This window comes from Vicugna pacos, chromosome 1 (assembly GCF_048564905.1).
Source record: "Vicugna pacos chromosome 1, VicPac4, whole genome shotgun sequence".
Classification (NCBI taxonomy): Eukaryota; Metazoa; Chordata; class Mammalia; order Artiodactyla; family Camelidae; genus Vicugna; species Vicugna pacos.
This window is the reverse complement of record NC_132987.1, coordinates 60,564,864-60,589,018: the sequence shown is the minus strand read 5'-3', so window position 1 is coordinate 60,589,018 and position 24,155 is coordinate 60,564,864. Positions and strand designations below refer to the sequence as shown.

Sequence of the window (24,155 nt, the reverse complement as noted above, 5' to 3'; positions counted from 1 at the left end):
CCTGGGCTTGCTCTATCCCATAGAGTTTCTTGTAATTTCAAGTGATGTCATAGCTTGCTCCAAATACAAATAAGTTTACTTTAGCTTAAATGTTTATACACACGCATCCCATGTGATACCTGATTGTGTACACTTACCATGCATCACTTTTGGTAGGAGTTGGCTTGTGGGATGAGGACTACCAAGAAATCAAGTAATAAGTAGGCAACTCATATCTAAATGATGCAGGTCACTGTAATTGCCTTTAAAGAGAAAAAAAAAAGACAACTTTACAAAATAAAACTATTAAATAAGATTTAAATTTTCCTCATACACAGAGGAAAATTACAAGAGAGATAATAAATGGAAACAAAATCTTGACAGCTCTCAATGTTGGATTACAATTGCTCCACAGTGTTTAAGGATGTTTTGAAAAATAAAATAACATGACTTTCATAACTTGTATAAGTCACTATTTCATGTGAGATGAAGTGGACCAAGCTAGGGCCTGGGTTTTACTTGTGTTGCATGGGGGCAGTGGGAGCTATGGAAGATTCTAAGGGGAGAAGGGAGAAGAGGGATCTGTGTTTTAACAGAAACATCAGCAGTTTGGTGGAGGTAGAGTAAAGGCAAAAAGCCAATTCCGAGGATGTAGCAATAACCGATTTGCAAAATGTTGATGACACTTGAGCTGGATTAGAGATGATGGGACAGATGTGGTGGCATTGAGAGTGAATTGGCTCTATCATAGCACCTGCTTTTAGTTTCTTCATAGTATTTACCATGAGCTGAAGTTTTCTCCTTCGTTTATTTCTTTTCCTTTTTTATTATCTTCTCCACAGTAGGATGTGGACTCTCTGAGAGCCATGACCTGGCTTGTCTTGTTCGTTGCAGAGACTCTCCTGCCTGGAACAGTGCCTGGCACAGAGTAGGCGCTGCATGAATCCCTGGTGAATGACAAGCCAGGCTCAGGGAGAGCTGTTTTGTGGGCCAGTGACCCACACTGGTGCCAGATGCCATTTGCTTCGGGTACCGCATCCTAAGCTGCAGGTGACCTCACAAACTGTAGTGTCTCTTCTAAAGAAACCCCTCAGGTAATACGTGTTCATTTTGACCTACCACAAAACTGGAACGCAAAATACTGGCAGTCACAGACAAGAAAGAAAAGCCCGAACAAACTATATATGTCGAAATCCAGTAACTGCTTCACGGCTGGGGAACATTTTGCTTACAGAAACTGTAATGATTCTGTTGCAAACAGCTGGTCTGTATTGGTGGCTCTTCTGATGTGGCCTTTCCCACGGCTGGTGCTTTGGAACCCCTTACACCCTTATATGCTTTTACTCATTGTTTCTCTGGGTCACAGTGTAAGTCAGTCACCTATTAAAGAATGACTCTTTTTCAAATCAGCCACACAAATATGATCTTTAAAATCGGATACTTGTCTTACTTCTTACAGTTTAGGATTTATTTTCCCATTCTCTCGCTATCATTTTTGATTCTGAAAAATTTCTGGCAGTTCATTTTTGCTGAGGATCGTCAAGCTTTATGTGTTAAAAAAACAAAACTTGCCTTTGATTGCGTCAATTCTTCTGTCACTTGGTAGACAGGAGGAGGGAAGGGAGGGACCCGCAGTTCTGCTGTCCTGAGAGATTGAGTTACACGCGCTAAGGCGGCAAAGCAGGAGTGAGGAGAACGGATTTCCAGCTGCCCCCAATTGGCTCTGGTTATACATGCAGCCAAAGTGCATGGACCACTGAGACTGGATCTAGGTTTATTTGCCCTTGGCAGTCAGCAGGGAGGTGTCCCCCCGCGACCTTAGAGACAGACTGTAGATAGCGCAGCTTAGTCCTGTCCATTTCTGCAGAGGAGGAGGGGAGTGTGGCACCACAGGCAGGGAGATGGCTTCTAGAGACCCACCTCTGTCACTCTCCAGCTGCCACCTTGGCCCAACCATCTACTTTCTTTGAGAAACATCATCCACATTCGCTATGAGGAAAACAGTTCTGGTCCTACTTACCTACATGCTTTTGGGATCAAAGGAGATGGCGTTTTTGTAAAAGCATTTTGTGAACCTCCAAGTATTATTCAAATGTGAATTGTTATTTTATTAATACCCTCCTTCTTACTATATTAGTAATATGTAACTTCCTGAATGATTTCTGTATGACAAGCACTGTCACATGCTGGGAGTATGGGAAAAATACATTGTTTTTGCCCCCCAAACATGCACAGTCTGGGCTGGGGAGACAGATAAACAGATAGGATAATCTAGGATCTGTGTAAAATGTTCCAGGGTGGGAGAAGGCAGGAGGGATGGGGAGGGGTCAGAGCAGGGATCTGGAGGCATCAGGATGGGATTCTGGAAGCAGGTGAATTGAGCAAAGTCTTGAAGGATGCGTGTGTAGGAGGTCCCTGGATGGAGAAGTGGAGGGGGAGGCTTCCCGCTCAGGGACGGTGTTTGCAGAGGGATGGAGGGCTTGTGGCACTGAAGCAGCTTTGTGCGAGGGGGAAACAGGGTTAGGATGCTGACTTCTTATAAGGAATAAGTGGGAGAGGAGGCCAGGGGCAAATCACACAGATTTCTCCAGTCTTGTAGGCAATAGGAAGACTTTGGACGTTTTCTCTCAGAGATGTGGTTCACATTTGTGACGGGTTGGAGGGAGGCAAGGCTGAATATGAGGCAATCCAGCTGGAGGAGATGAAAACAAAAATCTTGCATCTCCTGCCCAAAGGCAATGGCAAAGGGAGTTGAGATTCATACAACAGGGAAGCCAGAAGGTTCCTGGCACCCTGTGGGATGCTGGGAGGAGATGATGGGGGCGGGCAGGGGTGCTGGGTGTTGAGGAAGACACATTAAGCCTGGGAAGACAGGGGTAGGGGCACTTCAGAGATGGGGACTGGCATCACAAAATGAGGTGGAGACATACTGACTTTCATGTGGAGATGGCCTGTGGGCAGTTGGACTCATGGTTTGAAGCTCAGGAAAGAATTCAGGATTTAAGATACTAAATTTGGTGTTCTTCATGTAGATGCCAGTCACTGCAGTGAGTGACAAGGGAAAAAGGACATGGACAGATTTTTCTTTCTTTTTTTTTTAATTGAAGTATACTCAGTTACAATGTGTCAATTTCTGGTATACAGCATAATGTTTCAGACATACATATACATACATATATTCGTTTTCATATTCTTTTTCATTATAGGTAACTACAAGATGTTGAATGTAGTTCCCTGCGCTATACAGAAGAAATTTTTAAAATCTATTTTTGTATATAGTAGTTAATATTTGCAAATCTCGAACTCCCAGTTTATCCCTTCCCACCCCCTGCCCCCCAAGTAACCACAAGATTATTTACTGTCTGTGAGTCTGTTTCTGTTTTGCAGATAAGTTCATTTGTGTCTTCTTTTTTCTTTTTTTAGATTCCACATATGAGTGATATCATATAGTATTTTTCTTTCTCTTTCTGGCTTACTTCACTTAGAATGACAATCTCCAGGTCCAGCCATGTTACTGCAAATGGCATTATTTTATTCTTTTTTATGACTGAGTAGTATTCCTTTGTATAAATATACCACAGCTTCTTTATCCAGTCATCTGTTGATGGACATTTAGGTTGTTTCCACGTGGACAGACTTTTCAGGGGCAGTGACCTTAATGAGGTGAATGGAGGGAAAGAATCCCATACTGGATGTTGGGAAATCACCAGAGAGGATGCAGGAAGTCAGGAGAAAGAGGTGCCACAGAGGCTGAGGGAGGAGGGAATTTCAAGGATGGAGTTGGCACATGGTCAAAACCTCATAAATGTAGACAGAGGAAAAGGACCAAAGAGGGAGCATCTGGTTTGTTCAGCGGGAGAGAGGCATTCAGAAGCCTGGCTGCAAGGGTCACAGTGAGAGAGAAGTGAGGCACTGAAGGCTTTGGGCGAGAGTCCATGGTCCCTGGTGAGGAGAGGGGAGACCAGTCACAGGTACAGAGAGGGGTACAGGGTTGGGGAAGTTGGCTCTGAAAGACGGTAGAGAAACAAATGTGTTTATAGACTGAGGAAACAGGCAAAAAAAAAAAGGTAAATGAGATTGAACATTCAGGAAGAAAAACAGATGCTCTGTGGGCCACCTCCCTGATGAAGGGGAAAGGGCCCCAGAGCATAGTCCCTGGGAGAGAAGGGGAGGATGGAGCACAGGTGGAGGTAAGCTTAAGGGGAGAAGTCAGGACTAGTCAGAAGGGGAGCCAATAAGGACCAAACTAAAGAGTAGGAGAGCTGGGTGGCAAGAGGGACAGATTTTTATCTGAGGAAGGAAGAGCCATGATTGGTCAAGGAGATGGAAAGGCACAGAATGTGTCCTCACTTCCCAGTCTGTGGTACCCATACCTTCATCCCCCTGCCCCGCTTCCCTCCCTACTCACACCTGGGCCAAACATCACGTCATCAATCCAGCAGGCTCAAAAGAAGGGTGGAATCAGGTAATGAAGGGGTTCATACCGAGGCTGCAGGTGTAGGGGCATTTGTTTAAAAGAGAAGAAATTTCCAGAGAGCGCAGTGGAAAGACTGAGGCACCCACTTGGATGAGGGACAGCAGAGTTGAGAGCTGGATCCGTGGCTGGAGGCTGTACACTCAGCATGAAAACTTGGCTTTTTAAAAATTAAGTTGAATTCAGCCCGACATCAGGTTAGAAACCAGTTGCTAGACCTCAAGACGATCGATTCTTTGAAATCCCCCTTCGATTTTCAAACCAGCTATGTGTGTAAATATGACTACAACCTCAGGTCTTTGATATAGGAGCCGTGCAAATATTTGAAGCAAGAACATTTTACATTATCCTTTAGGAACTGCTCCCAGCATTGAACTGTTTCAAAATGTCTCTTCTTTGCAGAAACTCTCTGGTTTGAACTTAAAACAAAATCTCAAAGAGATTACAGTGAAGTAGTTCCCAGGTTCTCTAGATGATTGGCCATGATGCTCCCCAACTCCAAAACAAGAAAACAAAAGTAAAGTGAACGAGTCTTTGGTTTCAGAGTTTTTTAGAGGCTGTTCTCCTCTGTAAGGCATGAATGGCCAATTCCACAGTTATTTGGCATGTAGAGTTTTAAGGGAAATACCTATTTGATCCTTCAAGATTCTATTTGTATGAAAATAATCACATGGGTCCTAATTATGGGACGGACACAGGAAAGAATAACCCTGTATGTTCAAAGGTATTCCTTCTTGGAATGCCTTGCTTTACAGTTTATATCTTATCCCCGACCCTAGGTATCTATTGTGGTATTCATGAAAATGAAGAAATGCCTTGAATACTTTTACTTACTTTTACTCTTAAATGTCATATATGGTACTTGCTTCTGAAACTGATTTGACATGGCGTTTACCCTCTCCTGGCCCCCTTAAGAAATCATACTCCTGTTTTACATCTTGATGCCTTAGGGACAAATTTTATGGCGAACGGGAAAATCAGACAGAAGAGAAACGATGTAGCAGAAAACATGAAGTTTTGGATGGTGGTGTTTGTTAATCGAAGTGGTTTTCCTCTAGGCTGGAGTGTTCTCTCAGCTGGATTTATAAATGTCACGTCTCACATTGATGACTGAACTGGCAGAGTTAGTTTAACATGAAAACAGATCGCCTTTGTGAATAACAAAATAGTAAATTACACACGGTGCTCCTTAAATAACATCACTTTCATTAAGTGATACTTGGAATTCTTAAAAAAAAAAGGAAATTACTGATCTCTGCTTCACGAAAGGCAAATTACAACTGGAGACACATCCAGACATAGAAAGAATAGCTGCAGTAAAGCCTTATTATTAATTGAGAGTCCAATTATTTACTTGGGCTGCAATCATGGCTCCTCTTATTTTTACTAGAAAGGAAGATCTATAGTATAAATAATATGGCCAGAGGTATGTTTAACCTGCTTAAGAGAATACATTCTTTAAATGACTTTAATGCATTAGTTTTATGAAGGTTAGTGCTTCTGTAAACTATGAATTCAGATTCACTACAAGTATTTGCCAAGGTTACTGCTTTTCCTATTGGGTACTTAAAATTCAGATTGACTTTACTAATTCACTCTGGATTAACCAGACTAATTCAGTAAGTTTAGTTAATTCAGTAAATGTACTAGTGGAAAAACTTTAATTAGGAAAATATCTTTCCTAATTGGAAAGAGTCCTGATAACCAACAGATTACATTCTCTTTGCAGAAAAGAGTGAAAAGGGGAAGGCGAATGTTTTCTGGGATGAAGAGGGAGAGCGATGATACTTTTTAACTTTTGCTATTCTGTTTTCCAAGTAAGATAACAAGATATTACAGCAAAGGATGGGGTCTTAGCAGCAGATATGTGAGCAGATCCTGTCAGATGCAGTCTTCTTTTGATGGGTCACGCAGTGAACACAATTCTCTTGAACATAGCAGATCTCCAAGAACTCGACGTGTGGTCAATTTTCTTGCAATAGTGGAAGTACAGTGCCCATCCTTCAGGTCTGTTTGCACATCTTTAACTGCAGATGAAAAAACCTGGGTGTAAAATCATCCTAGGACCTTTGCTGTAATTTTTGAAATGTGCTCAATATAGGTTCTTATAGCCACAGAGCAAGTGTCAAACTATGGAGATGCACGGAAGCATGCTCTCCATGGAGGAGAGAATCACAGACTGTGGAGCTGAGATGGACTTCCGAGACTTCTGGTCTGACCTGCCCCCCTTGTTGGTGAGAATACCGCAGCCCAGTGATGTAAGGGGACTTGTTCAGGATCTCACAGGTAGTGGCCAGTTTGGTACCAGGATTCCCTGACTTCCAGCCTGTTCCTTGACCATATCAAGGTGACTGCTCATTCAGAAGATACTAGTATTGCAAGACTGAGTAATCTAGAAATTAACCATTTCACAATAATTTTTCTTGGGTAGAATCTGACTCATTATTTACTCTGCTAGCAAATTCTATGGTCACAAAAATGTATACAAAGATTAATTATAATTTTGTGGACCAAAAATTACTTGTCATAATGTGTCACCTTCTTTTTGTACCATGCAGGTACACAACTCCTTTACAGCACTCAACATAGAGTCATTTTTTGTCCACTGGTCTGTCTGGTCTACTAGACTGTGAGTTTGATAGCTACAGAGATCATGCTTTTCTCCTCCCTTTATTTCCATGGTGCATGGTTCAATAATTGTCAAATGAATACATGAAATCCAGAACCTAGGGAAGGAGCAGTGGTGCTTTCACATGGGGCCTGAAATCACTGGGCAAAAGCCAGGGCTGGCTTTCCCATTTGGTGAACACCCCTCACTGTGGTTTAGGAATCATAATAGCTGACATGCATCGAGGGCTTATGTGCCAAGCACCGTTCTAAATGCTTTGTGTGCATTTACTCATTTCATCCTCACAATCCTATGAAATACCACCCTGTGAGCCCAGCGTTGTAAACGAAGTTACAGAGAAGGTAAGTGATGTGCTTGGACTTACAACCTAAGCAACCTGAAGCCAGATCATGTGCTTTTAACCTCTGGGCTATTCTGCAGTCCAAGGACTGAAACAGACATCTTGACCCTCTTTTTGACCTCTAAGTCAAATGTATGTATTTGAAAATTTCAATGTAACCATGGCGAACTTCCTGAAATTCCCCCAAACTGGACTTGCATATTTCCGTTTTCCTTCACCTCTCCATTCCCATCTCTATGAACACATCTGTCACCTCTCCGCTTCAAGTGCCAACTCTCGGAAACCCTTCCCTAGTTTCCTCTCAAATCAGAATTAATCTCTCTGTTCTTAGGTGCCCTTTGTTGAAACTTCTTTTTTGGCACTTCCCACATCGTGCCGGGGATGAATCACTTGGGGGTTCGTCTATCTCCCAGCTAAACCGAGAGCTCTGGGAGGGCAGGGGCTGGGTGGGACTTAGTGTTGTCTTTTCAGCGCTCGCTGCGCTCTCAGTAGGTGCTCGGGGTTTTCGGAGGCGAGGTTCATTTTTTAAGGAGTCCCGAGTTGCCGTCTGCCGGCTCTGTCTGTTTTCGGACGACGGTGTGGGCTGAGCCGCCCTTGCCCGGCCGCTCCCCGCGCCGGCCCGCCCCGGCCCCTGCCAGGCCTGACGCTTGGCAGGGCTCCGCCGGCCGCGAGGGCCTCCGCTGCCCCGACACTGGCCTCGGCCCAGTTTCCCGGCTGCTAAATGCGGCCCGGAGCTACCGGGGGAACTGGAAAAACACTGGCAGGCGGCCCCACCCCCGGGCCCGGCGGGCCGGGCGGCCGCGTTTCTGCGGCTAAGGCCTGCTGCTTGGGAGGCGCTGGGGCCCCGGGCGGGGAAGCGGGGGAGGCGGCCGGGCGCGGGCGGCTGCCTGCCTGTCAGCGGGAGCGGGCGCGGGCTCGTGTGTCAGCGGCTCCCTCCTCCCTCTCCCCCGCCGCCGCCCGCCCGCCCGCCCGCCGGGCCTCCCGGCCTCCCGCCGCCGCCGCCGCCGCCCGCTCCCCCCGCGGCCTGGCAGGCTGCCGGCTGCACAGGCGGGGGTTCGCGCCGTTCTCACGACCTCTCAGGTTGCCTGAGCTCATCTGGGAGCTATTCATTTCCTGCCAGAAAGCAGCCGGGCCTGCTAAGCAAACCACCTTGGCCGCAGGGCCGCCAGGGCTGGCCCGGCGTGGCCGCCCCGGCCTGCTCCCCGCCCGGGCCGCGCGGGCCCCGGCGGCCTCCCTGGAACCCCCGGGCCGCCCCGGCGGGCGCGCGGCGGGGGCAGCTCGGCCGCCCATCTGGTTGCACTTAGGAGCCGGGGAGGAAGCTAGCAGCGGGTTGTTACCGGCCAAGGGGTGTGGGAAAAGTTAATTGACTTTAATGACAGGTTTCCCGGGACGGCGGTGACGATGAGGGGGTCCGGCTTAACCCCTAGGTCCCCACTCCAGCAACACGTGGGGCGCGCCTGCCAGTCGCGGCAATTCACCGCTTAGAGACGGCTCCCGTATAGGAGAGCCAGGAGAGCCCCCCCCCCTTCCAGTTCAGCGCCTTTCCCCCTCCGGATGCTGCCGGGGACGGCGGGGGGCCGGGGCCCCGAGGGTCTCCATTGAGAGGCTAATGCGCGCGGCGGCCGAGGCCGGCGGCCCGCATCCGGACGTGGAGCTGGGAGCTGCGTCTTATCTTCTGGAGCCATCGGCACCGCCCGGGGCGGGGGGTGGGGGGGTGGGAGAGGGGCTGCTGAGGCGCTGTAATTCGTTCAGGCCCGAGGGATTTGGGTGGGGGCAAGACTAAAGTCGTCTTTGTAGCTTCTCCTCTCCCCCAACTAATTACTCCAGAAACAGCCTGGGTGCAGGAGGGCACAAGGCCTTAGAAATAAGCCCACTCATTTTACGGACTTGGAAATGACCCAGAGAAGGGAAATGACTCATCCAAAGTGACACTGAGTTTGGTGGCATGGCTGGCACAAGAGCCTGAACATCCTCATTGAGGGGCCTAGGGTCTCTTCCCATTCTTCCCATATTGTACAGAAAAGCCTCATCTGCTAGTCTAAACCCAAATTTCAGGGAAAAAAAGACCATTTTCAGACTACCAATTATTTTCAAATGAACAAATGTTTTACTTCTTTTCCTTAAATTTATTACTCCCCCTGTATCTGTATACTTCTGATATTAATAAAGATCTACTTTTTCAGTTCTTCCCCTTTAGCACAGGGAAAGACAAAGAGATTTAGTTTTAGGTTGGTGTAGTGATTGCCCTGTGTGTGTGTGTGTGTGTGTGTGTGAATTTTTGAGAACCTAAACGTACTTTGATAAAAATGAGACCCTGATGTCTCCATTATGTCTCCTGGGACACTTCCAGTGGGGCCAGAGGACACATTTACCAAATGAAGCATTTGAGCTTGGGTTGGATGTCTTTAAAGAGCAATTGTTGTTATGTTTGTGTTTAAACAAAGAGGAAAATGGCAGAAAAACGATGTGATAAAGAAGGGTGTGAGTGTGTGTGTGTATTTCTTTGAGGGAAAGGTGTGTTGGACTCTGTTCACATACACAAAATGAAACAAGTAGGAGCCAAAAATTTTAAAGTATCTTTTAAACCACCCATTCTGGGTCTGAAGCTGGGTGGAAGGTATTTGAGTCAGTAGAAAACTGACTGCTGTCTGCTAGATCATTCCTGTGATAGAGCAGCTCTCCACACTGGCCTGTGGGAAAGGCCAGCTAGGCGGGGGGAGAGGTAAAGCTTTTGAAACAAGACAGAAAATCGTTGGCTTTATCTTTGTTAGGAAGGCTTCAAAGATTGATCTCTCCCGCCTCATCCTTCTCCTCCCAGAAGCCCTTCTAAAAGAAGGGGGGTGAGCGGAGGCCGGCGGGAGGGGCCAGCGCAGGGAGGAGGACTGGCCGGCTGTGGGGGAGGAGGGCGCGCCCGCCAGACCCACAGCGCGGCTGATGTGTCTGGTCTCGCAGGGCTCGTGGTTTTCATTTCCCCAACACCTGGATGCAGTCAAACACCTGGCCAAATCTGACAAAATCTGACAAGCCTTTGTGATGGGATTTGGAAGAAATTCCCTGCAGATCCTGGCACAGTTTAAAGTTGTCCGCTTTGAGTTAGGACTTGTTAAGGAGGGTTATGTGAGCTGAAACCCGAGACAACCCTTTTGCTTCTATCTGGAGCCCACATCTTGCCTGGAAATGGGGCATGACCAAGCAAAGGGGTCGCTTGCTGTTTGTATTAAAAGGGGAAGATGGCCTGTGAGCTTGCCAGCACGGCCCCCACATGCTTTCTCTATTAGAGCCAAGCACAGAAACTTATCAAAAACATATGTCTGGTGTTAATCATCTGGAATCGGGGTCCACTTGGGAGTCTGACTAGCTGTTCCTTGGCAGAAGGAATCCGTTGACCTTCTCAGCTTGCTTGAAGAGGGTGCAGAGAGGGATTTCAGATTTTAGATGCTGGTACAAGGCAATGTCTAGCTGCACCTAAAGATTGACCAATTAAAGGAAGACTCCAACACTTGAAGGCTGGAGGTTGCAGCGATTAAGAGTGTTTTTACTTGGATGTTGGTGAGCTACTCCAGGGCAGACATGCTGCAGGAGCCACCCGTAAATGTGCAGTGGGTAATAGGACCAGATGAATTAACCTCATGAATTCAGCCCTGCTCAACCTCCTTCAGAGAGAACCAGGACTTAATGACTTACCCAACTGCAACTTAAAAAGTTTTTGAAATACTTTAAGAGATTGGCCACAAATTCATCAGGGAAGCCAATCAGATGGGTTCTCGCAAATTAAATGGAATTTAGTTCAAGGAGGGTTGGTGAAAGTTTTGATGGATTAAAAAAAAAAAGTTCACTTAATAACAAAAGAGCCAATTCCTGAGTTCTCAGATTAGAAGTAATTCAAATTCTGCCAAGACCTTTTTTTATCCATTCTGAAATAAATTCTAAGACATAGTAGCCTTCACTCTTTTTTCTTTTATTATATTTTCTCAAATAAACTTCCCCAGAGGAAGATATTTTAAGAGCATTTTCAGACATCTTTGGCATCACATAAAAAAGAAATCTCGTGTAAAAAACGAAATGTCATCTGAACTTTTATAATACAAAGGCGCAATCCAATATGAACATATAAAATATATACAAATATAGTGCATGGTCAGTCACTTAATACAGCTCTCTACAAAAAAGTAACTTTAGAAATTAAAAAACCCAAAATAACCACTTAATCACAAAAGTCCTCTCTTCTATCCCAGCGTCCAAGTTTCTGTTTAGTGTCCCGAAGGAAGAGAGGTGGGTTGATATTTAGGGAGAGGGGTGGCCTGAGCCCCTCAGTTCCGCCACGGCCTCCATACGGAGTCCGCCGTGAGCGAGGGGCCACTGGAAGGCGACACTGCGTTGGGGCCCACAGAGGTCCCGCTGTTGCTGGTGTAGACTGGGATGACGGGGCCGCTGTGAGCGAAGGCCCCGTTGGGGATGAGGAAGGCAAACTGGCCGTCAGGAGCCGGCACCACCTGGAAGCCGCCGAACACCTTAGCCGCCTCTCCAGCGGGGCTGCCCAGCTTGCAGGGCGCGCCGCCGGGAGGGGGCGCCGCACCCCCGGGGATGGGCACGAGCGGCGGTGGCGGCGCGAACGGCGCGTGCTGCGGGCCGCCGGGTCCAGGCGGGGGCGGCGGCGGCGCCTGCAAGGCGGGGTGCGGCTGCCCCGGGTAGGTCATGGCGTTGATCTGGGTCATGCAGTTGGCCAGGTGGCCGAGTAGCCGGGTGCGCACCTCGGTGTTAACGCCCTCGCACGTGGACAGGAAGCGGGTCACCTCGTTCATGCATTCGCTGAAGCCGGCGCGGTACTTCCCCAGCACGCTCGGGTCTGTGCTAAGGGCGGCTGTGGGCCAGAAGGAGACAGACGGGTCACCGAACGGCCCTGGCCCCAAGGCCACCGCCTCCGCCCTGGGAGGTCCTCGCAGCGCGCCTCCCTGACCAACCGCCCGCGGAACTGCCTCTGGCTACCGGGGTGGGTTTAGATAAACCGTCCGCCTCTCCACACTAGCTTGGCGACCGGAGCCAAGACTCTCCCTCTCTGTACCCTGTCGCTGAATTTAAACCGATCTCAGCCCCAAAATCTGCGTCCCTTCCACCCCCGCGTGATGTGACCTTGGATAATGCCCTTCCCCCCTTCTCCACCATCCAAGCCTTATTTCCCCTTATGCAGTGGGGGAGGAGGGAGTGCTAAACCAGATGACCCCAGGCTCCACGCAGCTTAAAAACTGCCACGGTTCTGAGTCCTTTCGCCCCCACCCGCTTCCCGCATTACCAAGCAGCCCGCCGCCCTCGCCGCTACAACCTCTCTCCCTCCCTTTCCGGAACAGTAACAACTTGGAGTTGTGGCTATAAATAAGCCCCAGACCGTGGGAACACAAGAGTGAGCCAAGGCAGTAAAATGTAGCTGAATGCCTCTCACAACCACGGGCGGAAGTCTGGAAGAAATCACCGCGGGGCAGGAGGGACGCCCGCAGAGGGGGACGCGGCGAGCCGCCCTCACCCGTCATCTGCGCCCGCTGCAGGTTCCGGAGGTGCTTCACTGTCATTTCCAGAATGTCCGCCTTCTCCAGCTTGGAATGCCGCGAGCTCTGCACAGAAGAGGAGGCAAAGGAGGAAAGTGAGAGCCCCCGCCAGCAGCCTTGGACTGCTGGGGGGTCCCTCCCCCCGGCCCCGGCCCCCGGCTAGAGCGGCCCAGCCCTCCCGCCTCCGAGAATGCAGTGCAGGCGGGGAAGATCCCGCCGGCGGGGGGTGGGGGGCTGGGGGTTTCATTCTTAATACCTGAGAAATAGTATTTCATTTTTTAACTAAAATAAAGCAGTATTACCCACTTACATCTTTTTTAAGAGCATCCAAAATCAGTGTTTTCAGCTGGCTTAGACTTTCATTTATCCTCGCTCTTCGTCTTTTCTCCATGATAGGCTTTGAAGACTGTAGAGGAGGAAAAAAAAAAAAAAAAGTCCTGAGTTCCCAAGGGACCTGCCATTTCACCCTGGGATTTTAAGGGAGAAAAGAGCCCCCCCCAACCCCGACTTAATTTCTTGTGGCTGCAGAGAGATACAGGTACTGCCCTTACCTTTCTGTGCTCAGATGCTGTCTTTGGTTTATCCGGTGTCGTGTTGACACTAGCTGGGGTAGCAGCCACCGGGGACGAGGAATTTTTCTCCATTATATCAGCTGGCATTTTCTGTTGTTTTTTTTTTAAATCCCTAGAGAATTTTATTTTTGGAGTTCACACAAAAATATTGTTTTGTTTGTGTCCCTTTTACCTGAGACTTTAGCAAAACTACTGAGCAAGTGCTGCGGGTTTATTATAATATCTTATGGCTACTTGGTGATCGGTAGCGCAATTCCAGGACCAAGGAGAGAGGTAGACGGGGGATTCCGCTGTTATCAGCACCAGCTCCGGATCCAGTGTGATCCCCAGGCCCTGGCGGCCTCTATATATATCTGGGACTGCACGCGAACGGCTCGTGTGAAACTTCCCAAACTTTCTTTCCCACAGTAACTTTCAGCCAATAGGAGGAGGAGACACGCGGCACCGCTCGTGGACCGCGCCCCCCCATTGGCCGCCAGGCACAAGGCCTGGCGGCCAATGGCGCGCGCCTGAGCCCGGGGCACCAGAGGCTACAACGTCAATCAAAAGGATTTTAACCCTTTGCCTCTCCCTGCTGGGGTTTGCTTTAGAGAGGATTTTTTCCTCCTTGGGTTTGCTCCACTCTAGTTTTTTTCTTTGGAGACTAGGGTCTTTGCTTCTTATTTCCGTTCATATGAGTAACAGAAGTGCTTTGACAGCTCTAGTTTGGCAGAACTAATAAGAAGTTCATTTGAAATGTATTTTTAAAAAGCCATAGAAGTATAAGGATAAAATATTATAGTTGCAGTAGTTGAAAGAAAAGGGGGGGAACGTGTGCAAGGGTGTGAGTTACGAAGACACCTAAGTGATTTCCCGCTCAGACCCAGAACATTGTCGGGGGGGGTGAAAGTCAGCCATGCAGAAATAGGACGAAAAATTCCTTTTTGTATGCAGAAAAGGAAAAAGTGCCTCCATCTTACATTTGCAGGTTTTTCTGAGCAAGGTGGTTTTTGATCCCTGCCCTCCCCGCCTACCCCCCGCCCCGAACCCCTCGTTCTTCCCTCATTCCTCTTCAGGAGTTGGGGCCTTGGACCCCGCACTTCCCCAGGAAACAATCAGAATAATTTCCAACTGAGCAGAAAGGAAATGGAATTTCAAATGAAAGATGAACAAGGGGGGCTTTGATGGCAATGCCTCAGGGACGCGCGCGCGTGCGAGTCCTCGTCACCCTTTCCCTCCACCCGCCGGCTCTCGGTTCTGCTGCACTTTGAGGTGGCGGGCCGAACGGTAGCCTCTCCCTCCTCGCCCCGCGAGCGACCCGGGCAGTCACGGCACCCGGCGCGCACGGGCCCTTTAAGAGCTACACCAGCCGAGCTGCAGTTTGACATCAGCCGGCCGGCGAGGGCGCGCCTGGAGCCGGAGCACGTGCCAGGATGTTTTATTGCCGCCGCGGCTGCGGCCGGGCTGGGAGGATGTGTGTGTGTGCATGCGTGTGTGAGTGTGTGTGCGCGCGCCCCGGGGGCAGGGAGGCGGGGAGCGGCGGCGGGCGGCGGAGCGCGGGGGCTGGTTCCTGGTCCCCGGGAGAAGCCAAGAAGGTAAATAGCAGCTGCTGTGCTCAAGCCTGGGAAAACCCCGCCCCCTGCGCCTGGCCCGGGCTCATTGGCGCGCGCTGCGTGTGGGGTGTGTGTGTGTGTGTGTGTGTGTGTGTGTGTGTCCGGGCCCCCCTCCTCCGGCCCCCGCCGGGCCAGGAATCCGAGGGGGCGGCGGGCTGGGAGCCGAGCCCCGGCGCTTACCACCCGCCCCCCACCTCCCCCGGGCCAAGGTCAGCCCTTCCGGGCGGGGAGCGCACGCCTAGGGGTGGGGAGTGGGGAATTATTCCAACCCCCACTCCACCCCTGATTTGGGGCTTGGGGTTTTAACTCCACCGAAAGCCTCACTAGCAACAGCCCGGGGGAGGGGTGCGGACCTTCTTGTTTGCTCCTTGCTCCGGCCCTCCCTCCCCCCGCGGGGCCCCCGGCGCCCGCCGCGGTCACGAGATGCCTGACCGCACTTAGGAAGCGGCCGGGTCAGTCTCCTGCCTCCGCTCGGCGGCTGCGGTTAAAGCGGCTTCGCGCCGCCCGCCCCTTCCCCGAGTCCAGGGCGGCCGGGCAGCTCCCCCTCGCTGTGCCCCGGAGGCCGCCGGCGGGCGGCCGGGAGGAGGCGGGCGGCGCGGGCGGCTGCGTGCTGCCGGCTGGCAGGGCCGCGCGCCGGGAGGAGCCGCCGCCGCCGCCGCCGGGTGCCACGTGGCGGGCGCCGGGCCGGGAGCGCCAGGGCTCTGGCGGCGGCCTCCCTGGGGGATTTGCCGCGCTGGGCGGGCGACACGCACTGCCCCGGCCGGCCGCCACGGCCGACTCCCTCCCGCCTGCCTGCCCGGGTCGCCGGCCCCCACGCTTCCACCCCCTCCGCCCTTCCCGCCGCCCTGGAGCTCGGCTCGCTGCTCGGGCGGCTCGGGGCAGCCCAGGAGCCGAGCGTCTTGTTTGATGTCGCACCCCGCCCTCCCAGCCCTTCTCCAGGCTTACGCCGGAGGCCTGGCATACATTTCTCAGTCACTTCATTCCTTCCTTCCTCTGAGCTCCCCACTGAGATAATGTTGTAAATGATTTCACCAGATCTCGTCCCGGATGAGATGCAGCGGTTCCTGACTCTGGGTGACCTTGGGCGAGCCCCTCTCTTCCTTTCATTATGGAACACACGCTCTGTGCCAGACACTGTGTTAAACCCTTGGATTACCACGATGAGAGATACAGTGGCAGCCTGCATGGGGTTTTACAGGTCAACTCTGGAGGCAGACAGACTCGAGTTTCTGATTGATGACCAGGCGTTCCTCTGTTACGCCGTTCCCTTAGGGTTTGGGTGATGGCCGGAGAGATCAGGAGAACCTAAAAGAAATGCTGAACCACACCTGTGTGGGCAACACTGTTGCTGGTCTCTGTGGGGGATACAGGGATGGATACATAGTTATTGCCTTCAGGAAGCCTATGGCATAGAGATACTGTACTCCTAAGGGTAGCTGACAGCTGCCCCCCCCCCTTTGGTAGGTCCTAGGTTCAAGAGAGACGGTTATGTGTCTAGATAGAAATAAAATGCTGTGGACATTCAGCATAATTGAATTACTCATAAATCGGGATATCCTGGGAAACTTCCTGAAGGAAGTGGCATGTGCTTTGTATCTTGAAAAATAGGTAGAACTGGGGCATTGGAAATGTGACGAGCCATGGGGCTGGGGAGGATGGCAGTACCAATGGCATTAAAAGCCTCCACTCTGGAACTTGAGGTCCTTATTCAGAGAACATGGTCTGGAGCCCAGGTGTGTGACAGGCAGGAGTGTCACACAGGGACCAGAGGAGGAGGCTGGAGGCCTGTCACAAGACCTGTAGCCATCTTGCTTTGGACTTACTGTGAGACAGTGGGGAGCTATGAAATGCTCTTAAGCAGAGAAGAGACATCAAAGTTCTCCTTTGGAAAGATGGCTCCTGCAAAAGCATGGAGAGTAGTTTGCAAGATTTGGAGGCAGAAGGCCCAGTTAGGAGGTTCAAGCCAGTAAAGGAAGTTCCTAGGTGACAAGTGTAGACAGACACTCACCGGGAAGCACCTGTCTAGAAGCAGCTCACCTGGGCGTTGACTGCACATTGTCCAATAATCTGAGTTCTGCAGAAACCTGCCTACCCTTTAATGCAATGTTCCCCCACAACCTTGGAGTCTAACTAAGGAATCATTGTGACCCAGACCGTATTCACCTCCCAAGCCTCATTTCCATCTTCCAGAGCAGCCCCCAAGTCTGCAGCAAACCTGTATCTCATTGTAGGCGAAGATTACTCACTCTCTCTCGCCCCTCAGGCTGCTCTCTGGGATTTTTTTTGTGTGTGTGTGTGTGTGTGTGTGTGTTTTCTTAACACACTGCAGAGTGGGCTGTGCCCTATCATGTTCTGAAGAAATGATGAACAATGCTTCCTTTGTTGACCTGCAACCTGGGCCAGTAGGGTAGGAATTTTCTTTCTTATTTTAAACAGATGGAGAAGTGGTGATGACAGAAAATTGTCTGTTGCTTTGGGAAAATGTGGAGTTTTCCTGTGTTTTACATCCTCTTGGTGAAAGGTGAAGAACCTATGAAGTTACCCTGCTTTCTGCCATGCAAACTCTTCAAGCTTCTTAAAATGCTTCTGCTCAGCATCTGACTTTTTAAAAACTGCGTAAATACTCTGACCCAGATTCTTCCAAGGAGTGAAACCCTTCCCAGGGAAGCTTGTTAACCCTTTCCAGGTTCCCTCTGAATCTATAAGAGCCAGCAACTTCCTCCACTAAACTGCTATGACATTGCTGTCTGCTCTTAGGCCCTAATTAACTAGTCCGGTATACCACCCCCTGTCCCTTCTAGCCTAAGAGGCTTTGTTTGTTTGTTTGTTTGTTTCTGATTCTGTTGTCTCCTCAGGATTTGGCACCCTGAAGGTGCTTGGAGAATGTTGAATATAGTCAAGTTATGGTCTCACTGCAGTACCTAAAACAGCCTCATTGGACAAATAGTTAATCAGCAACTCATTTATTGCCACTTTAGGAGTGCTTAGACTGGTAGAATGAGCAAATGATTTAAATGCACACACACACACACACACACACAGGCACATTTTTAGATAGGGGTCTGTCTAAATTTTGCCATGAATTTGTGTCTGGCCCAAATAAAGACACAAACAAAAAACCAACCCATGAAATCACCAGCCCTCCATCCCAGCCATTCAAGAAGAAAGTTTCTTTGTAAATGTGCTCAGAGACTGTTTTTCAGCATTCTTATCCTGAGCAGTGAGACTAGCACCAACAGGACACTCTCCTCACCTTCTCAAATGGGGGACTCAACTCCTAAACTCAAGAGAAGCCTTTTGAATTTGGAAAGCTCCTCTTAGAGAGAAACAGCCTTTATTTTTCAGTCTTCCTTCTCTCCCTGCCCCCCGCCCCACAAAAGCACAGAGAAAATTGAACGCTGTTCATTAGTGGAGGTCACTTCTTTGATCCCCCTGTGAGACCGGCAAAACACAAGGAGTCTTTCCCACTGTATCACGCCCAATAAACATGACCAGGGGCTGCTGTGCTTACCTCCTTCCCCCTTTCTGCCCTGTGAAGGGTGATTTTTCTCCGTCTTATTGCATCACCTGTTTGCTTTAAACCATAAAACAAATAACTGCATCTCTGCTGAGACTCTCCTTTGTCTCTAGATATCTGAATGGTTTGTGGGTTTGGTTTAAAGCTAAAGAAAGGAGAAAGAGCAAGAGAAGAAGAAAAAAGGTATTTTGCCTGAGGACTTGGAGCTTTTTTTTTTTCTTCCCTTTTCCTCCGCTTGACTGACTTTCTCACACTCAGATTCCCTGCAGCCTGCCAGGGACGTGGTAGCTGCCCTGCCAAGAGCTATCCTGGGAGGGCTATTGAAAGAGCTTTGAGTGAGTACACACGGGGCAGATTTTCCCCTCCCCTCAATACCTGCTCCGCACCTGTACAGGGAGCAGTCCCACACATATCACCTGATCGCAGCCTTTTCAGAGACCGTGAGAAAAATAAAGCCCAGGATAGAAGAGACGTTTGTCGTCTCTGCAGGGCTGCAGCCAGCTCCCTGCAGTCCGAGTGCCCAGAAACAGCACATTCCCTGGCCGGGTGTGCACGTGTGTTTGCCCTCATGTGCTGGGTAGGAGCACCTGGAGACGGAGGGAAGCCAGACATCACCTGCTCGCTGACTGCCTCGCTGCCTCCATTTTCCGGCATCAGCCTGACTGGTCGTTTTGTGATCCTTCACTAGAATCATTATTGTGGTTCTTCTAGATAACAGTCCATACATGCTCACTGCAGCGGAACTCATCACCAGGATTTCTGACCTTAAGGTTCATGGATGAACCCCCAGGGAGTCTCTAAAGCCCCTGAAATGGAGTTTAAAATTATGTCTCTATATGCATACTTCACAGAACTTATTAAATACTTTTTGAGGGGATGAATGAATGAATGCATTTCTCCTTGAGGAGAGGGTGCATAGCTTTCTGCAGAATCGCAAGGTTTTTGTGACCTGAAAAGGCTGAGGAAGCTGATGCTACCAATCTCTGTTTACAAGAGAGTAGATACTCTATGGCCCAGAGAGGGCCAGGGACTGGCTCAAGGGCCTACAGCAACATTGGGCCAGAGTAGGGGCCAGAAGCCAGTTCGGAGTCCTTTCCACCACGCCACGGTGCAGAGGGCCCTAGGAAACTAAGGGTGGGGTTTATAGAGTTGTGATCACTGCCCAAACTTGGATTTAAATTGATCCTTTAATAATAAATATACCTTGAATTTATAGAGCCTTTTTTCCCCCTTAATTTTGAGGCACTCGAGCTGCTCTGCACCCAGCATTTGGATGGAGAAAGGGATAGGCAAGAAAGCCAAGTGTCTGCCCATAGAAGAGGATTCAGGAATGCTTGGAGCAAGAGTCTTGGTTGCCATGCAGAGGCATTCGAAAGGAGGGCAACTCTGCATTCCATCTTTGATAAAAATAAGTTGCTACATCTAAACAAAACTGCCTTGTTGGTTTCAAGCCAAGCTGGGACTGCGAACTGCAACCTGGGGGGTAAGGGTGGAAAACAGAAGCTTTCAACATTGGCTCACAGCAGCCTGTAATGCTTTCCACCATCCCAACCCCTCCTTGGAAAACTTGACTAGAGCCAGTGGGACCAAAGGAATATGCACTTTTCTAATGGGCTCTGAAAGAGGATAGTTGCCAACAAAGCCTTTCCCAGTGGGGCGGGGGCAGGGCACCGGGACCAGCTTAACTCCCACATTTGGCCGGGCCTCAGCAGCAGGGGTGGGCAGGCTCTGAATGTGCTCTCAGCTAACCTTTTACCCTCTGAGCTGTGAGGCAAGCCTGCAAGCCCAAGGATGAAGATGGGCATTCCTGAGGGATCTCACAGACGCTGACTTGCACCCTTGCATGTAAAAGGCTCACAACTGTGCAAGGGCTGGTGCCTGTGGGGGTCTCTGGAAGGCTCAGGAAGGTGCAGTGAAGCCTTAGCCCCTTTAAACCCAGGACATGCATTTGTCTGACATGCTGATAGCTGCTCAAATTGTGGCATCAGATAACATTTCTAAAAAAATTAAAAATAAAAATGCAGCTAGTCCAAAAATTGTTTGGATAAAGCTTAGGGTCTGAAAATGATCTGGGATGAGTGCATATGGCATGTTTTAAATGAAGATAGCCATCATTGTTACCCTTGCTTATTATCAGCTTATAGAAGAGGGGTGGGGGAGGCAGAGGGAGAGACCTAAGAGGTGGCTGAGTGGGTCGTTCATTGAATGCATGGGAAAATTGAGCCCAGGAAGAAGGGACTAGCCCAAGGTGTGACAGCCTCCCTGGAGAGGGAAGAGTAAAGCCAGAATTAGATTCAGGTTTCCTGCCCACCAGTCCAGAAACCCGCCCCACTGTACCTGTATGAGCAGAACGTTTTGAAATACCATCGGCAAGTGACTAATATTACCACCAAAGATGGATTTTCCTATTGAGAGCCAGAGCTGCCCACTGGTGAGTGAGTGGGGCAGTGTGACAGAATGCCCAGCACACAGCGTGGTTGAATGCCAGGCTTGCTGCACTGTCGTTCCCTCTAAGATTTGCTCACCACCCTATATCCCCTGGAAAAGAAGGAATCTTGATTTTGGAGTTCCAGGAGACAGAAAGCCGCTCACAGGGGCCACACAGACTAGCAGAGGAAGAGGTGAGAAAAATAATGGCTTTTCTAAGCGGTAGATAGATGGTATTTGCTTGTGAGAGAGAGATTTTCATTTTAGATGTTAGGCTTAGGGAACAAGAGAAGACGGTCCAGGCAGCTGTGGGTTCTAAGCTGTGGTGGGGAGCTTCTGGTCTCTTTCATGGAGTTGGAGGGTACCTGCTCTCCCACCTTATAGTCCTTGGCAGTGGACAGGGCACTTTCTGGTGCATTGCAACATTTTGCCCTCACATACTGCCTTAAGATCCAGCTTAGAAGGACCTGGGTGGAAGGTCCAGGGACGGAGAGAGAGCATTCAAGTGGTCAATTTAGGAGACATTTGCCTGGACCATTAACTGTTAGAGACACAGGATATAGGATAAACAAGCTTTCTGGAAAATAGTACCTCCAGAGAAACAGAGCAGGAAGCTTAGAGGCCAGGAGAGAACCGACTTTCTTCTCAGCCCCTGGCAAGAATAAGATTAGGTACAAGAGCCTCAGTTGTCCAGAGGATGCATCTGTGGCAGGGGATGAGGAGGAAGGATGCTTTTCTGTAGCGGGAAGCCAGGGGGAGGAGGTGAGGGGAAGGAATCCCATTTAGCAGGATGACTGAGCAGGTTCTGGAAAGAACACTGAAAGGTGATGACCATCGTCTCCCCTGGGCTGAGGCTGAGCTGCGTAGGGTAGCATCCAGTACCTTCTGAGCGGCTTCCCGGAAAATCTCAGGAAGTGAGACCCGGTCTGTGATTGAGAGCCTTTGGCAAACTATGGGACCTACACACTTCTCTTCACTAGTTAGTTCTGTTCTGTGCTGTTTGTATTGCTGTAGGCATACATAAGATCCCACAGACGGGAAAAAGTTGTGAGATTCTTTGGAGTGATAGCAGGGAACAGGAGCAGTGGGGAGACTGCATTCTGCTCTGTAGCCAGTCTGAGGGTGGTGGTCCTGGAGAGGCGGTGGCAGGGTGACTCAGAACAAAGGGGGAGGCAAGCACATCAAATCCGGGTAGCACCAGGGAGAGGACCAAGGACACGGTTCACCTCCAGCTCCCTGACCACGTGGACAAGCACTCGCATATTACAGTGCATTTTCCCCCTCAGCTCAACTCTGCATGAGACATTATGGAAGGCGGGGAGAAGGATGCTCCTTTGCAGGGTTGGGCTTCCACGGGCACCTTGATTAAAATCTGAGAGCCTGGAGGGTGAGCTTTGCTGTAATGGCTGGTGTGCAGCGGCACCCTCGTGGCCTGACTAATGGAGGTCTCTTGATAAAGTCCCGGAGCGAGGCTGGCTTCTGGAGGAAGTCGCCAAGCTGTGTGGATCTCATTCACATATCCTGCTGTGGCCTTTATCTTGCCAGGCTCCCACAGTCACGGAGGGATTCAGTCCTCATATTCCAGTATTTGAGCTCCTTGTCCTGGGCAGCTATTCAACCCTCTACTCCCTCCTCACCTGCCCTCAAAGTTCTGGCCCCCGGGGACAGACCTGGGTTTGGCATCTAGAACTACAAGTCATCTGGATGGAGGGCGGAGTCCCAGTTTGTCTTTTTTGTATGGAGTATGGATGGTAATAAAATAATACAGTCAGGGGTCAAAGCCGTCCAATTTCCAATGACCTGTTTAATTTAATTCCGGTCAGTGACTATCTGTGAGCACCTACTATGTGGTAGGCAGAATTACACCCCTATTTTGACAGTTACTTCCATCCCTGCCTGCTATTCAAATGCTATTCATCTGTGCAGAGGGGCAACATCCCCCGTTTATATTATAAAAAGTTCCCCTTGACTTCCCACATCTTTCATCTCTATTTCTTCTCTGATAAAGAAATGAAGAAATTCCTTATAGCATCTGGTACAATATCTTCCACAGAGTCAGCACCCCAAATATTTGGAGAATAAATGCATGAATGAACTTCAACTTTAAAAAAAAGTTTTACTGGCGATTCAACGGAGCCCCGAGAGGGTCAGTGTGTTTTTCCAAATTTTCCAGGGTTGCTGAATCAAAGGGGTGGATTTCCTTTGACTACTCCGGATATCCACCTCTGGGCAGCAGGGACAACCCTGCAGACAGCTCTCCTCTGTTGCAGTCAGGCGAATTGAGAGAAGTCTGCTGCTGTCCATGCTTTCCCAGGCCTATCTTTATGGATGGTTATTAAAGACACACCACCACATGGCAATACGAAAGTACAAAGCAATTCCCAGGGTAAGGTACGTGGGAAGGAGTGAGATACTGAGCTCCCAAACAATTCTCCTGCAATCGCAGTCTGCCATATCTATGTATAGTTAATAAGTAAGATTTAAGCAGGCAGGTTCCACCGCTGGGCAGCAGACGGAAAGGAAACAGGCCACGGGAGAGATCACTGATCCTTCTGGAAAACTGAGAAAGAAAAGGAGGAGGCTACCTGGGAAAGGTGAGTCTGGTGGGCAGTTATCTGGGAGATGCAGGAGCCTACACACGGTCCCTAGGAGGGACCACTACTGACCCCTTCACCTGCCCTCATTCTCCTCATCCATGCCAGCCCCTCCCGGAAGATTTTGTGTAACTGAGAAGTACGTAGCAATCATGTCCAGACACCCTGGGTTAAATACGTGCAAATACAGCACACAAAAACACCTGTTTTTATAGTGCACCCCAACACACCTGTTGTTTTATGACGCTGAGTGATATTGATAAAGGAGGCTGTAAAGTCGAGGCGAAGTGGCCTCTTGTATTTAAATAGCACCTCCCTCTGTGAACTTCAGAGTTTTACAGCTGAGATTTGACTAACCTGGTGATTATTTCTGTTAGGAATGTGGAGCGCATGTCTCTGTATATGTGCAGGAAAAGCTACAGCAGAGGGGCTCAAAAGCAAAGGTCCTGGAGCCAGACTGCCTGGGTTCCTTCTCCAGTTCACCGACACTC

The 24,155-nt window shown here is 49.7% G+C and overlaps 1 protein-coding gene across 1 annotated transcript; it reads right to left on the bottom strand.

Moving 5' to 3' along the window:
• Positions 1 to 11,359: 11,359 nt before the first annotated feature.
• On the bottom strand, positions 11,360 to 13,869 carry HES1 (hes family bHLH transcription factor 1). The gene is made up of 4 exons (XM_072962938.1): positions 13,514 to 13,869; positions 13,273 to 13,368; positions 12,941 to 13,028; positions 11,360 to 12,283 (listed from the first exon to the last, which is right to left on the bottom strand). The coding sequence occupies exons 1-4, from the start codon at positions 13,619 to 13,621 to the stop codon at positions 11,733 to 11,735; spliced, it is 843 nt and encodes a 280-aa protein (XP_072819039.1). The 5' UTR covers positions 13,622 to 13,869; the 3' UTR covers positions 11,360 to 11,732.
• Between the last annotated feature and the right edge of the window lie 10,286 nt (positions 13,870 to 24,155).

Coding starts and splice junctions, on each gene's coding strand:
- HES1 (XM_072962938.1), bottom strand. CDS start 13,621: ATGCCAGCTGATATAATGGAGAAAAATTCCTCGTCCCCGGTGGCTGCT. Junction 13,369..13,513: donor CAGCATCTGAGCACAGAAAG/GTAAGGGCAGTA, acceptor CCTCCTCTACAG/TCTTCAAAGCCTATCATGGA. Junction 12,284..12,940: donor GCAGCGGGCGCAGATGACGG/GTGAGGGCGGCT, acceptor TCTGGCCCACAG/CCGCCCTTAGCACAGACCCG.